Below are 16,536 nucleotides of genomic sequence, written 5' to 3'. Positions count from 1 at the left end.
ATAAAGTGTTTAGATATGGAGAAATAATGAACAACGTCTGTTATTTTCCATATCAGGACATCACATTTGTATCACATGGTCATCCATTAGTTTTAAAGTTTGTCTTCAGTCAGTTTAGCCCATCGTCATTTCACTGAATAAGAGAGTTGATGAGCAACGAAGCAGTGTTTAACTTCAGTGTTCTGTACTTTGTGCACTGGTTAAAATTATTTATTAAATCGACTCCAAACAGTCAGAAATAAGTATTTGTCTCGCTGCTATTACAATAAATTCAATATAATGTAAATGAAAACTAAAACACTTCCTGGCTTATCTTATCCCCTGAACCATCTCTGTACGAGATGATATAAATGATTTCCTGAACTCAAATCCAGCTGAACGTTTTAGTCAGAACAATTTCCTGATAAATACGTAACAGAGATAGGCTCCAGTCCTCTGCGACCCCTGACAGGAAAAGCCTTTACCAAAAATGAATGAATGAATGAATCCCCGAACATTTTGTTTTCTCCATCTGTTCCATCACCCTATCTTCTATCCTGCATTTCTTTCAAGATCTTCTGAAATTATATTTATTCATTTTATTATATCATTTGAATTAACAGTCCTCAAATCTCTGTGAACTGATTTGTCAAAATCCTTGTGTGGATCTCCTGCAGGTACATACAGTTCATGTCTGACATGCCTTAAAGGGAGTGCTCACCCCAAAAATAAAATATACATCTTTTTCCTCATGGGCTGCACAGTGGTGCATAGGTTAGCACCGTCGCCTTATAGCAAAAGGATTCCAGGTTCAAACCAACCAGCTGGCTGGGGCCCTTCTGTGTGGAGTTTACATGTTCCCCATGTCAGTCCAAAGACATGCAGGTTAGATGCTCACTGCTCACAACATGATCTATGAAGGAAAAATATGTGGTTTTGATTTTGGGGTGAACTGTCCCTTTAAGAGTTATATTAATTATTTGAGAAGAGAAAAAGACGTGTATACTACCGCCTGTTTTGGCCTTACCCACTGATCTGATCTAAAATCGACTTCACCTCATGTGAAGTATGCTGACAATCTCTCACAGGCTCCGAGCCCACATTAACTTCCTGGTGGAAATTTTACACCAGTGATTGGAATCTGTGGCAAAATCAGCACAGCCTGAGAGTGAAAATAGGCCATGACACTATTTCCATGCGATGACTCCTATTGCAGGGAAACATCCAATATTTAGGATTTTATTTCATCTCAGTGCTTATGCAACAGCCAACACATTCCCAAAGGAGCTGCATCTGTGCACAAAAACATCTCCGACACTTAACTTCCCCTTGTCTCTGCCCCCCGCATCCCCTCAGCTCACCCTGTGGGACAGTCCATTAGTGTTATGCCAATGGAGTTGGGGCCGTTGGTTTTATGCCCATGTGGGGGTGATTTTTGTTAGAAGTGGAGCAACCCCCCCTGTGTCAGGACGCACACAGTCCCGGAGCACCGCTGATTCTTAACCCAAGCCAGACATTCCTCAGTCCCTGGTGGCAAGGTTGCTGTGGCAACTGGCCTGTTACGGATGTCTGACAGTGGTGGGTCGGGGTTTTTTGTTTTCAGTTGTTGTTGTTGTCGTTCTGGGCATTTCTGTTTGAAAGACTGTTGTGCCATCACATTGACACTGGAGCCGCAGTGCTAAAGACACAGTTTACTGGAGCCAGAGCAGAGTCACTTGACCCTCAGGCAGATTCTGTGCTCCTGACTCGACTCTAAAGGTTTTTGTTTTGAGTCTGTGCTGGAAGATTATTTCTGCTTTGACGCTGCTTTTACAAAACGTCTAACATGAACAAAAACTTCAACAGTTGGTACAGTACCATTGTTACTATTAAACCTGCATTAACAGACTTATTGACCACTTGAGGTCAGAGGTACATACAGGACCAGGTATCGAAACAACCCAGCAACAAGCACTATTGAAACTTCACCAGTCAAATGATACATGCATTTGGACCTTTTTGTACTCTGATCTAGAAATAATGCCCATTTATATGGTTTTGTTCACGACCAATCATCGCAAGTGCTCCTCAAGTTAATGCGACCTGTGGTTGGCCCACTGCCACAGCAACTATGACCCATACAGTCTGTGGTGTGGTGAAGTCGAGCTCAGTGTATTTGACAGAGTTGACAGTTAAGAGTGCAGGGAAGCCACCAAAACATTATTAAGTATGGCTATACTACACGCTTGTGGCATCCTGTGGCATTCTAAGCAAGTGAAAGCCTCCATTCACATGATGGGTATCGAATAAAGTAGAAAAAAAAGGATCAAATAAAGTTCTCTTTTGGTATCTGTATCACTTTTAGGGTACTGGTATCCTAATGTTCTAAATGATACCCAACCCTAGCGCTACGAGGTGTAAACATTAACACTGACATATTATTGTCTTTAAAGCTGACATCTGCTTATTTACACATCCAGCAGATGCGAAACAATATTTGAATTCATTGGAGTCATGTTTCTGGCAATCTGATAAATTTAAATCTAACATTTTGTCTCCTTTTAGCTCTGTTTTGGTCTCCACCGACTCCTAAGGGAAATATTTGGCTCCAGCTGCGAAATGCTCCACTATGTTTACCTACTCTTCATTCATTTTATCTGTCTGCTTCTGAGCAGGCAGTGTAGGCTACAGTGGACTTCTACAGCTTTTTTTGATGGCTGAAAATGATGCTATTGAGAGCTTAAACTGAGGCAAAACAATATAGTTGCAGGCCGTAAAAACAAAGTAGCTTAAAGATGCTAAAAAAAAACTATTCAGAATCACTTTTGAAATACTGTCCAATCAATTTCAGACAAACTTACAACACAACAGACCCGTAGTGTTTTGGAATGAAACCTTATTAAAAAGCACATGAGCATAACAACAAACACATCCAGAAACACGCACACGCACACACAAACACTAGCAGGCATCTGCTCTACAATTTGTGTGTGTGTGTTCTCAAGCAGATTATGACAGCAGGGATTTGATTCCCATCGTCTAAACAGATTAATCCTGAGGTCTAAAGTGGATCGTATCATTAATATTTTGGCAAAACCCCCACATCTGCACCAATGAAAATAACATCACACGTCAAGTGTGTTTTTTAGCTGCTGTGGCGTGACTGCTCGACTCTGATAACACCTTCGAACCTTCAAAATGCTCTACATCACTGCAGTTACAGCACATTTGCCTTTGTAGTGAAAAATAACAAATATCCATCATCTACCTCGCCTGATTAAAATCACTGACAAGACGAAGCAGCTCTCTCCACTTACTGGAGGAATAAAATGTGATCCAATCAGAGAAAAGGTTTCGGTGACTGCTTCAAAATGACAAAAGCTAATCTTTCAAAATGGAACTACAGCGGTCTTGAGAGAATTAAATCAACATGCAGACTAGAGCTCGGCCAGCACTTTGGGTGGACAAGTCGAAATCTAAGAGTAGAGAAAAAAGTAAAACATGTTCACTCCTGTAACGTAACAAAAAGCTGGTTTGTCTGACATGGAAATGTTTCAGACAACCTCTGTTGTAAAGGTGAGGATTTATTGGATGAGCTGTCAGGATTCACAGTCTGCTGAAGGACATTACATCAGGGCAGATGCTTCCTGGAAAGAGCACTTTTAGACTTTACTACGCTGTCTGGTGAACAAAAACAGACATTTTCACATGCATATTTTGGATCATCGGAGTCACATTCTCCAGAGGTCAACAGAATCCTTTCTTCAAACTCTTACTATAACAGGAAGTTTCTAGTCTTCCAAGAGCTTGAGTCATATGACCTACATGGGAGTTTCCTTTTGTCTGGTTTAGTTATTGTTGCAGATACAGGTGACACTTAAACTGCTGTATGTCATTCTGTGGGAAAGGAAGACAGAAGTTTTTATGACTTTGTTGGAGCGAGGCTGCTTCTGCACGTCTGTGCTTGTGCGCTGATCAAAGAAGTGACGGTTGCAGTATTACCTCACATGCTGATCTGAATCAGTGCATTTAAACAAATCTGGTTGTTGTTAAGGTTCGCACAGAAAACCAAGGCTTGAAAACAACCGTCACAAGTAGCCTGTATTGGACGGGGACTCAACTAGGCTTTATCAGCTGAATATCAAATGTCTTCTTCTGTTTTCTTATACCTGTGAATGCTGTTTTTTGGGATCATTTCCTGTAGCAGGTTAGGATTACCTTCTCACTCCTACAAAACTGCATCACAGCTCACCTGGAAGAACACAGTGACCTTTTTACAGGTCTCTCAATGAAGGTATCCAAGCTCAGATTGCATTACCATCAACTGGGCAAATAAACCAGTAAAGGAACTTTCAAAATCAAACTCCTCAGACATACTTGCCGTGAAAAGACTCTTACGTACACAAACAAATGTGCAGAGATAAGTAAAAGGCAAACACACACACACATTATCTTCAAAGCTTGTAGACACACACCAGGTGAGGCCTGTAATTTCAGCCACAACCTCCTCAGTTATGTCAGCACAATGCTGCTCTTTCAAGTCGCCAACGTGACAGTGTTACAAAGTAAGAGAGTGTCTGCCTGCAAGCTGGCCAATGCTATTGATTTCCCCCATCCAACCTCAGAGGGTGCGTCAGTGAAATTGGTCCCCAACTCCAGCTGCAACAGCTCCCTACTCTGCATAAACTCCCTGCCCTTTTTCTTCAGAGATGAACTCGTTCACCCTGACAGAAAGTACAGGAAAATCTGAGCAACTGGGAGCATTTACACCGACAGGAATTACCTGCTCCTGTTTGTATACAGCATCACCAACAAAAATAAAAGCATATAGTCTATATACTTTGTTTTAGGAAGATCCTGCATTGTATTATAAATGGTTGTCAGAAGAGGACGGAGGGAAGGAAAGAAGCCTGAGTCACTGTCAATCAGAGTCACTGCAAACCTCCAGGTGTGCTCGTGTGACATTAGCCTATGGCGCAATGTACTGTTAACTCATGTAAATCACACATGCCACCAAACCATCTATCAACAGACTCTTATTTCACTGGTTGCACAACAAATGGAAACAAACATAAATGTACTGATGCTACATGATACAGTAGCTGGCCTGCTGTAACACGTAGGTGCAGGAATGTTTATGTGTTGCTTGGCAACAGTCCAGTCCCACTCCAGTTGCAGAACTACTTGTGTTGGCAGTGCCAAATAAATGATTAAATAAACAAACAAATCATAATCTATGGTCGCTTATCACTGTTAACTAATAGATGGCTCTTATAGAACTGTTGTATAAAAACAATATCACAGCTCAGGCCGTGCTGTTGTACTGAATATCAGGTTGTACGACTGAATCTGTGCTGATAGTCAGTTCAACAGCATGACCTCAAGTGTGATATTGCTCAATTAAATTAGTTGCAAACTAATTTGATAATAGATCAATAAGTTTGAGTATTTTTTAAGAAAAAGAAGTCAAACCTTTCTGATTCCAGCTTCTTAAATGTGAATATTTTCTGGTTTCTTTCCTCCTCTATGAAAGTCAACTGAATACTTTTGGGATAAGGACAAAATAAGATATTTTTGGACACTATTTTGGGATATGGGAAACAGTGGTCTACATTTTTAACCATTTAATGACACTTTATAAACCAAACAACCAACTGATTAATCGAGAAAATGGTTGACAAATTAGTGAACAATAACAATAATTGTTAGTTGCAGGCTAGTCCGGATTGTATCAATGTCACCGACATCGGAAGCAAGGAAACTGTGCATTAAATATAGTAGGTTGGTCATGCCATGGCCAATACCCAATCCACCTAATCAGGTCAGTATCTGCACTGCTACTAAACCGGCATACTGGATCACTGCATAGTTGCAGATGGGTTCATGCACCCATTTCAGCAAGAAAAATCTTTACATTTATTTTGCTTTATGACTAAAACATTTCTGCCCCTGATTTGGAATGAAAAATGTTTATTTTAGTTCCCAGACGGGGAAACTGATGACGCTTACACACTAAGCACCCCAGAGATTCTTTTGACTTGTGGTCGATTCTTTTGAGGTTGCACATGAGCTAAAGTGGACTTAGTAACATTTTAGTATGTTACCCTCTAATCCTGAGGGCACTGCTAAGTTCAGCACCCAAGAGATGTCGTGAAATGCCAAAACTGAAACACAGCCGCCGAGACATGGCTCTGAGGGGAGAGGCGGTGGTTTAAAAGAGTCTCTGGAGAGAGTTCAACCACTAATGTTCTATCAAATGAGACCTTCAGGACTCGAAAAAGAAAAAGGAAAAACATAATAGAGCGCAGCCGTGACATTCGCCTCACACGAGGGGTTCTCGGCAGAACCCGCCAAAGCACCATAAATTATCCACTTGTGTTTTCTGGCAAGTGGGGGGGGGGGGGGGTGGGGGGGGGGGGCGGGGAATGTGCACTTCCTCTGAAAACCATGGGACCGGTGCAAATGAGGCTGAGTAAATTCACCACTTGGCATCAGTAAGTCACTTCTATGGATGATGAACAAACTGTGCACTTCCTCTGAAAACCATGGGACCGGTGCAAATGAGGCTGAGTAAATTCACCACTTGGCATCAGTAAGTCACTTCTATGGATGATGAACAAACTGTGCCACAAGACGTGGAGAGGAGAGGAAAACCTAATAGCAGGGGAAAAAGCAAGATGAGCGGAGATGCAGAAAATAGAAGCAACATGTGGAAGTACAACTCAAATTCAATTTCATCTGATTTAATTTCAAGCCTCTGAGGGCTCCTGACCTTTTGACTTTCTGGGTCGTGAATAGAGTCACGGCAACCTAGTTCCCAACACAGAGTGAGGCTCGACCGCAGAATTTAACACAAATTAATATCATGATTTTACAACCATGACATCATGAGACTTGGATTTGCAGCCAAAATCTGGATCCAAGCTCCTTCTTGCGTATGAAATGCGACAGCAAACCACCTCAGTGTGCCTCACAAACCACCTCAAGGCACATTTCAATCCTTGCATGTCATATGAAACACTCTTTATGTTAACCACCATTACCAACGAAAGCCTTCTGAAACATCCTTTCGCTTCCTCTTCTCTCTTCCTTCCTCATATTGAGTTTAAGCAACCAAATAAATCGAGTAATATTAACACTAAAACTTATTTACACACATTAACTAGACTTTCAGTGCGGGAAAAATAAATATTATTCTGGAATTTATATATTAGTGGAACAATGTGTAAGATTTAGGGGGATTTAGTGGCATCTCTCGGTAAGGATTGCAGATTGTAACCAGCTGAAACTTCACCCAGTTAGAACTCCTTCAGAAGTCATAGTTCAGGAGGCTTTCACTGGGAGCCGAATTACCCACGAAGGTCTCTTCCTCTCCAAAACAAACGCACCAGGTGATTAAAGCCAGTAAAAACACTGAATAAAGCAGTTTCAAGTTACAAATCAGTGTTTTTCCTATGCTGTTTGGCATGTTAGCCCAGCTCCTACTAATGTGTGCTCAGCTTTTTTCACTAATAACTTAAGAACTAGACGTCCAGGAGGTTTTTACCAGGAGCTGAATTATCCATAGAGGTCTCTTCCTCTCCAAAACAAACAAACCTGGAGATTAAAACTGGAAAAAAAACACTAAATGAGCAGTTTCACATTAGAAAAATCTGGGTTTTTCGCATGCTCTTGTTGCAGAGAGGGGTTCTAACTACGGTGGCAGATATGAAAATGCAAATGGCTCTGTCTAGAGCCAATGTTTAGTTTGTACATTCTGGGCTACTGTGAAAACATGACGATAAAACATGGTGAACTCTGTGGACGAGGACCTGCTCCCTACGTAAAAATATAAAAATGGCTCTTTCTAAGGTAACAAAAACATAACAATTCTTTCAGGTAATTATGCATGCATTATCCTCCCTTTCATCCTTCCACCTGTTGTCTTACTGTGCCTCAGTGCATATTATCGTTGTGTACATGCAATGTTAAGTGTCCACAAAGCCTGGTGGGACACAAAAGGACTGAAAAGGGTTCAAGGTTCATCTGCAGTGTCTGACTTCCAAAGGTAAACACTGCCGCATGAATGAGGCGGGTGCATGAAGTCAGCTGAGTTGATTCAGTCCCGCCTGGGCTATATTGGTCCGATTTTAACTACAACCTGCCATCTGAGCGCTAGAAACATGTAATCTGGAGCCGCCGCTAGTCCCATAACACTGGAATCAAAACAAATAGACAGAGAGCGAAGGAGGGAGAGGGGGAGAGAGAGAGAGAGAGAGAGAGAGAGAGAGAGAGAGAGAGAGAGAGAGAGAGAGAGAGACAGAGTCCCCAAGTGTAGACTCCCAGCTGGTGACATTCCTGTTATTGTTGTAGCTGAACATGGGAGAGCAACAGACTGAGAAAGATGGAGAAAGACATGGAGATGATAGGACAGAGAGAGGGAGTGAGAGGGAGGACAAGCACACATGTGCACGTCCAGCTGGTGACACACACTTGTTATTGTTGTTGAATATGAGCAGAGCAGCGCTGAGAGGCCAACTGTCCTGATGTAAGGGCTGAAAAACCCTCGGCGGCCAACAGGGAACCACCTGTTACTGCTGACGGAGAGCTGGCTGGCTCATATTTACAACCGCATCAGGCCCGGATAATATACATAACACTGCAAGTGTTACACATAAGCAAACACACACACAGCTGCTGCGACTTGAAATGTGATTGATGATGACAGTGAGAGTGAACTAAAAATGTCAAGTTTCGGGCCATAACACCAACAAACGGCTGAAAGAAACTAAAACGCTCCATAGAGCTGAGGGGAACTGCAGTATCAATTAGGGGGGGACCCATATTCGACAATATGATAATAAGATCTGGCAATCTGATGCTAATTGATGCATAGAAACAGCTGTTTGCAGCTCACTCTCTTGTTAACTATCCCTTCAGTTCCCTGTTGTTTCCCTTCTGTCTGTTGATTGCTAAAATGGGGGGACCAATCAGATCCAGCTATGTAAATTCTTAGTTAGGGAAACCCACAGTGTTGAGTGGTAACTCTCTGTGGGTTCATCATAATGAGGAATATCTTTCACATCACACACTGTCATTTGATCTACTGTGAACACAAACATATGGATTAGAGCAGCTAAAATAAACGGTTATAGTTTTGTCATGATTAAAACATCACTTCAGTTTAATAAACTATAGTTAACCTTAACATACACCATGAGTTTAGACCATGAAGATCAACCAAGAACTAGGGCTAACTACAACTTACTTAAAGCCTGGCTTGAAAGCAGCATTAGAACACACTATAAGGACAAGAGCCAATAGTCAGCTGGTGGTCGGCAGCATTCATGTGTTCAGCACCTGCCTGAGAGGAAATAACCAGTTTATGTTCAAGCCAATCATCTCATTTCACAGTTTCACTGGTGTGTGAAATATGTAAATATGTTCATAACACAAGTTGAGAGCATGTTTAATAGATAACAGATAGCTCGGTGTTGTCAGGCTGTGGTCGGGCAGCTCTCACTCACTCACCACCTCTGCCATTGATTCAACATGCTGAATCATTACTGATAAGGAAGGCCTGAAGCAGGCTGTGCCAAACACACCGCAAAAAACACCAGTGATAGTCGGCCCACAGACGAGCTCAATGATGGCCCAACAGTGCCCTGCGGACGACTGTCTGATCAGAGCAGGGCCCTTTACTGTACTCACTCATTGGCTCACCCGAAACTGCACTTGTGGTGCTCAATCACGTACACAGACAATGTGACACAGACACACACAGGGTATCAAGTGGAAACCTGCATCAGCAGCACCACGCTGCTGCCCTCCCAGACATCTGGCACATAACGCAGCGTGCCAAGAAAACCACACTGGGCATGTGCAGAATGCGGATCACATTTAAAGCTTAAAAAGAAACAGGCCAAACCACGGCAGCCACTACCCAAAATCAATCACACACACACACATACACAAGGCTTGTGTTACTCTACTTGTGAGGGACGCTCATTCATGACATTCATTGCAGCGTCTAACCTTATCCTTTACCTAACTTTAACTTCACCATAAACCTGTCCCTGCTGACTCTAAAACCTTCAAAGTGTGTTTCTCACTTTAAAGTAATTCGAAGTTCAAATACATACAGACATACACACACACCTTGTCTTTCCAAATGTAAGATCTCATTGTTAACAGTGAGGAGTGCTGCAGTCAGAGACCAGCCTTGAGTCAATAGCACAGAGTAAATATTCTTAATACTGTGTGGGCTGAGCTGAAAGGCAGGGGGCTCGTTGTAAAATCTCCACACAAGGTGACGCAAGTGTTCAAAGGGCACAATACAAACAGCGAGACAGGGCAGCACTGAGCTTGACTCTGTGGCCGAGACTACATGTCCTCGGGTATTATTTTTACTATGATTTTGGCCTTTTGTCCTCATGCAAACTGCATTGTAGGTCACTGAAAATAACCCTGTGTAAAACTCTGTACAGGGTGACGATATTCAGAGACTTTTCAGTGCTGCCATGTACACAGGGAAAACCGAGATTTTGGCATGTCACATCAAAGTGTGCGCTGTTATCTCCTTTGTGAGGTGTCACAATCGATGTGATATTTCGTGCAATGGCGGATGTGTCCAAAATAATGCTGGCTCTAACCTCGCTAACAAGACTTCTTACACGGTTGTACACACATGTACAGTTGCTCTTACACTATACTGATAAACAGAGGCGTCCAAATATGCTATGGAGGTCACTGCTTCAGGTAGCCTTGCAGTATTAGCTTTATTTCAGGCTTCAGATTGGACATCTTCTTCTTTGTGTGGCTTTAGGGTTAGCATTATATCACTGCCTGTTGGTTTGGCATGCTCATCAGTGTGCTTCAATTGTGTTTTCATTTGGACAAATATTTTTTTGAAACAGTGCTTGTGTGGACAGTTGTTTTTTTGAGAATGAAAGAGGAAAAACTGTTTTCAAATATACCTGTGGATGTGTGGACTAGGACTGTATATGGGTAGATGAGCAGAGTGAGTTGGGCTGTTATGACCAGAGTTGGGTGCTGAGTTCCTGACAGGGATGCATCCAAAAAGGAAACACAACCATTGACAATGGTTCGTAACCCTGTGAACTCTGGCTCTGTCGCATAAGTTGCTATAACTTGTGCTCTCTTTGAGATTCTGCCTGTTATCTATCCTTTCATACGCTGCATGCAACTGCAAACCTACAGCAAAGACACAACGTCCGAATACTTTACAGTACCACAAATGCCTAAATAATTAGTATGCGTGGTCCCAAAGGGGCTCAAACCTTTAACTGTAGCTCCAGCACTTCAGTTTGGCTTTTAGACTAACAGTAATTCTCAAGATCTCAAGACCTCCAGGGAAAGAAAATCCAACCACAACATGATGCTTGTTAGCTGAAATATGCCCTGTGCTCACAGAGTTGTTTACCTCAGCAAAACCTGACCCAACACGAGAGCCTCTGGACTGGAGGGCACTTGGGAGAGTTCCGACAGTAAGCCTGAGCGAGGGCGTGGTAGCTGGTGGTTATATTAGGGTTTAGGCGGGCTGCTGACTGCTGTGATTTTGTGGCCAGTGTCACAACATCAACATGAACACAGACACACGAGCACATGAGATGCTGTAACGTCTTTAGAAATAACTTGATTGGGGAATAATAACTGACAGAAGGAGAAAATGGGAAGTGATTACACAGAGTGTTAGTCAGTGAGGTGAAAAGTTTGCGGCAAATTCTCCAGTGAGTCGTCAGTGATCTTAATAACTCAACCACCCTGTTCTTTGGCAAAAGATAGACTGACATGCAGGTGGTTTTCCCTCCTTCCATCCTGTGTCATTGCAACAGTTTGTTTTGTTCGGGCTAGAGTCTATTCCAGCATACACTGTGGAACAGGTGGGGTACACCCTGGACAGGTCCTCAGTCTATCACAGGGCCAACAGATACAGACAGACCAACACATTCACCTATAGCAGATACAGGGAATTTAAAATTGCCTCTTTTGACTTACGGGGCTCTGTAAGATCTGCGTGACTCGTTTCTTCTGCTCCAGTACATTGAAGTCCTGCCGGAGGTCAGGGGACATGTTCCTGGCCCTGATGTACTCCGGATCGTTGACATTGACCCGGTCGAAGTAGCGCTCCTTAGTCCCTCCACTGGGCGGGGGAGGAGTGGTCACCACCCCCTGATGGCCGTCCGCACTCATGCCTGCTTCACCTCACACGTTCACTCTATGGCCGCCGCTCTGACTCTCACCTGAGAGGGAGAGAAGAGAGAAGAAGAAACGATAAAACACAAATCGTGGCATTATGAAAGGCAAGTGTGAAGTGGCCATAAAGCAAAAGCATATGCACTCTGATGTTTTGCAGTAGGTTTAGGGAAGTTTAGGGAACAGAACAGAATGTACAAAGATCCAAACTAAATGCAAACATAGTCATCAGGATGTAAAACAGATTTGCTTGTAGAAGGCAAATTCCTTCTTATTTCTCCTTATTTCTACTACAACACACAGAACAAAGCCTTCACTGATGGACACACCACTGATTTAATATCCATTGCTCCCCCTTGCCACTGGATTGAGTTCAATGATTGTTGTCTTTCTGACATGACAGTGTAAGCAAAAAGTAACATATAACTTTCAAAACTAAAGCAAAACATTGGGCATATGCCAGTCCAATTTACTGACAAACAACATATCACCAGCAGATGACGGAGCCACAGTGTGTGTTTCAAACAGGAAAAAGATGGCCCTGTTGCTGCTGCTCTTTGACACAAATAATAAGCTCCTGCGCTGTCCTTACAGCACAGTTTTGTTCCATACACACATCATGTCACAACTGCACGTAGGCATTAGTCAGGTCACTCTGACACAACACCCAACAAAGCATATGAGGAGGACAGGAGCAGTTTTGTTTGAACATCCAGGCCTTGACTGGTGAGAGGGTTTACTCCCACCGTTCATTCTCAGGTCAGCTGGCATGACCAGAAGCAGTTTGCAGGATAGAGGAATTGTTACAGTAAAAGCAACAAGTGTGACTGACCCTCTCAATGCCTTGTTGTAATGCCAAGGGACAAAGCCAATGAATGCAAAAGGAAATACATTTGAAAATATGGCAGCATTTGTTAAGTAGAAAGAGTTTACTTTGTGATACAGGATACATTTAAGAGGAAATCTAGCAATAAAGTACAATCTTGAAAACAGACTTTCTTTTGGTTTAAGTGCATAAGTTAATGACCACAAAGCCCCATCTATGTCCTACGCATACTCCTTTAAAACTTGACCGAAGACCAAGTGAGGACACAGTGGCCTGACTTTCCACCAATTTCCTTTTTTTGGATATTGTGAAACCAAACACATGAGAACAAATGCATAACCTCCTTGGTGAAACGCAAAGATGAATTCACAGACAAAACATATAAAACTTCATTCTCCAGGATCCCTTGCAACACAGCTGCTGTTGTAGTAGTGAAGGATAAGCTGGTGCTGTATTAGGAGAGGCGGGGTTTATGGGAGCTCTAACAGATGGTGCCTTGGCTTGAAGAGCAGAGGAATGATAAAGAGGGAGCAAGAAAGAGTTTAAGAAAGGAATCCCGCTGCTTTCCATCTTCAAAAGCCCAGTGGTCATCTGACAGCAGGAGGGTCGAAATTTAGGGTTTACTCTGCCAGAAGTGACTCCTTCTCCTTTAGCTGTTTCTCTTAACTCTGTACGATGGGAAACAGGGGGGTTGGAGAGGTGATTTGGTCCGCACATGCTGCTAAGCTACTCACTCAGGTCAAATGCCACTTAAAAAGATGGTTGAGATTAGTGGAGTGACACACAGCTCAGTGTATGGAAGAGTCGTACTCAGAGCAAACAAACAATAAGTTTAAGAAAATCCTTCCGAGCGGATGAACGTGTTTTAAGTGGGGTTTTTTCTCATGACCACACGTCCTCACTTGCTCCTATGACAGTAAACCACTGTGTAAAGACTTGACATTTATAGTGTTGCTACTGTACCAATTAAAATACACAAGAAAGCCAGCAACAACACTTCCTTTCTATTACCAATGGCTTCAAACGTTATGAAAAGTTACTGCAATTATCCATTACGCAGCAGACCGTCGATTTACCTCAATGTAACCACTGCTGCTTCCTCTGCTACCAAACACTGAGCGGTCAAGTGTTTAATGCCTCGCTCAAAGACACGTCAGTGGTGGTTCAATGTGTTTGTCACTTGTTTTTCCAACCTAAATATTCTCCATTGGTACTTTGAACTGGAATCACTGTCACCACCCTTCTAAGCTAGGAGATGTGGCAAGCCACAGACAAAGAGTGTTAGAAAAGTGAAGGTAAAAGAAAGCTGGGCACACTGTACAATTTGAGCCCATTCTGGACTCGATTTTTGAGCCACATGACTCATTTTAGAATCAGGACCAAATTTCAGCTTTGTTGGGTGTCATTGCTATGCAGTTTTTCTAGCGAGAAGCGATCCTAGCCCAATCAGCTGCTACTGATCGTCCGACTGATATTCGGATGAACTTCTGACGTGTCCGAATTTTTGGACGGCCATCATCAGGCTCTTTCGAAGCTAAAGCAGAGCTGCCTGTCAATTTGCTAAGGTCAGTGCTTTTTCTTTCCACTCGATCACTCGTACAGCGCGTACGTACGTATCCAGCTAGTTTGTTGGTGCTGCTCATTTGATAACTTGTATGTGTGTGTGTGTGTGTGTGTGTGTGTGTTGGTAAGAGAAAAGAGAGTGAGAGAGAGGGAATCAAAACCTGGACCGGTTTTGCAGGAATGGACCCTGAACCGTACGAACCGTACCTCTGGTGGCAAACATACTTCTACCTTCACTGCCCTGGAGTTTTCAAAAAAATCTTAATTGACAATTGGCAATAGCCACAAAAATTCCCAGGACCACACAGGATGAGCACGTAAATCATGAACTTTGGCTTCACATCGCAGATGATTTACTCGTACAGAGGGAGTTGGAATTAAACAACAGTCTTTTTAAAACATGCACAAATTGCTTAATATGACAAAGGTTTGCCAAAATATCCATGTTATCCGTACACCAGAGAATCCATGGAAGCGCAGGAAGCCCCTCACTCTGTACCTGATCCCACTAATAAAGCTGTGATTTACAGTATGGAAGTGAATGAAAGCCACCAAAAAAATCCTCTTTAACTGGAGGCAGCTGGGTGGTGACGAGTTATGTAACATGATATTGAATTCACCCTCCTGCTTGCCTGCACAGTTCTGTTTACTGAACGCACAGGACAGGCCAGGCCAGGATAAAACCACAAAATGATGGGTTGGTGATGGGAGTAGGCGTAATGGGTAATTAAAAGAAGAAAGACCTGAGGAGTTATTTGCTATTGTGCAACGTTTGTGCTCCGTCATCAACTCGTCACTGTACTGTTGTTACACTCTCAGCTTTGAGTTCCTTTACTTCTTGTACCCATCCTGTTGCACTTATTCAAAGATGCTCCAGTAACCAAAAGTAAATGAAAAGTTGCATATACAATTATCCACACCATCTCAGATGTGTTCCTGACTGACAGTGGAAGCTCATGCCTGAAATTTGCTGAATGAGTGAAATTCTGTGGGGCCGAATGCAACAGCTGAAGCCTCACCAAAATAAAGTGACACCCCCCCTCAGAGCTCTGAACCCTGCCTCACCCCGCCCTCTACTCTCACAGATACACCAGTACACTATCCCATCCCTGCTCTGTCACAAGACACACAACTCCAGCACTCCCCAGCATGAGCTTCCACCCTCCCTCCCTCTGCTTCTCTCAATAGATCATTGTCCCCATCCCGAACCCTCTGGGCCTGGCCACATCCAGAGAGATCGACGGTTGGGAGGTTTGGGAGGGTGATGCGGGGAGAGGCGGTGGTTGTGTGAGTGTGCACAATTAATCTGAGTAAGAATGAAATCTGATCCTCGCATTAATGCATCAATGTTTATAATTCAAATTTCACGCTTCATGGCAGACGCTCTCTCGTGATTTGCTCAAACGCTTCTTGAATGAGACACATTGAAGTCTCTCAACAATGCCAGAAGTTTAGATTGAGTTCAGTGACCGACTGGAAATTTGAGACACAATTGCCCTTTACAGATATGGCATTAGAGGACAGAGCTGTATTGTAATTGATTTAAGCTCCATTAATCTGTGGCAGATAGACCAGGCAGGCTGTGTTTACTGAAGGGCGCTAGACTGTGACTGCTGCCTGAGGCAAGGTGACCACAACCTCTCACCCCATGACCTGCAGTGACCTTCCCCTCCCTCTCACAGCTCTGCAGACATAAGCTATCTTCATCAGTGGGCAAGCTGTCCATGAAAACTTTCTCATCTATAAACAATTACTTTAAAAGTACCATAAAACAAATCACTGTGATAAACCTTGCCATGCTCAACATGTTTTTGGTTAGGAGTTACGAGATGAATGGTGTGGACACGTAACCCCCATCTAGCCCCGCTTTAACCTTAACAGTAGGCTGTTAATGCATGAGAGGGAGAGATTTATCAAACACTCTGCAGGTATGTCTTTTATGTTAACAGAAAAACCCTTGGAGTGTATTCCGGGGTTTGGACTGGACTGAAAAA

The 16,536-nt window shown here is 43.0% G+C and overlaps 1 protein-coding gene across 6 annotated transcripts in view; it reads right to left on the bottom strand.

Annotated features, from left to right (window-relative positions):
- add3a (adducin 3 (gamma) a) overlaps positions 1-16,536 on the bottom strand; it is a 131,742-nt gene that overhangs the window by 31,291 nt on the left and 83,915 nt on the right. For all 6 annotated transcript variants that reach the window (XM_050043509.1, XM_050043507.1, XM_050043506.1 and 3 more), the window contains one exon: positions 11,956-12,200. In XM_050043509.1, coding sequence (XP_049899466.1) covers positions 11,956-12,150 — 195 coding nt within the window. In that variant the 5' untranslated portion in view covers positions 12,151-12,200. The remainder of the gene's footprint in view (positions 1-11,955; positions 12,201-16,536) is intronic.

This window comes from Epinephelus moara, chromosome 5 (genome assembly GCF_006386435.1).
Source record: "Epinephelus moara isolate mb chromosome 5, YSFRI_EMoa_1.0, whole genome shotgun sequence".
NCBI classification, from domain to species: domain Eukaryota; kingdom Metazoa; phylum Chordata; class Actinopteri; order Perciformes; family Serranidae; genus Epinephelus; species Epinephelus moara.
The sequence above is the reverse complement of the archived record's forward strand: the minus strand, read 5'-3'. Positions and strand labels throughout refer to the sequence as shown.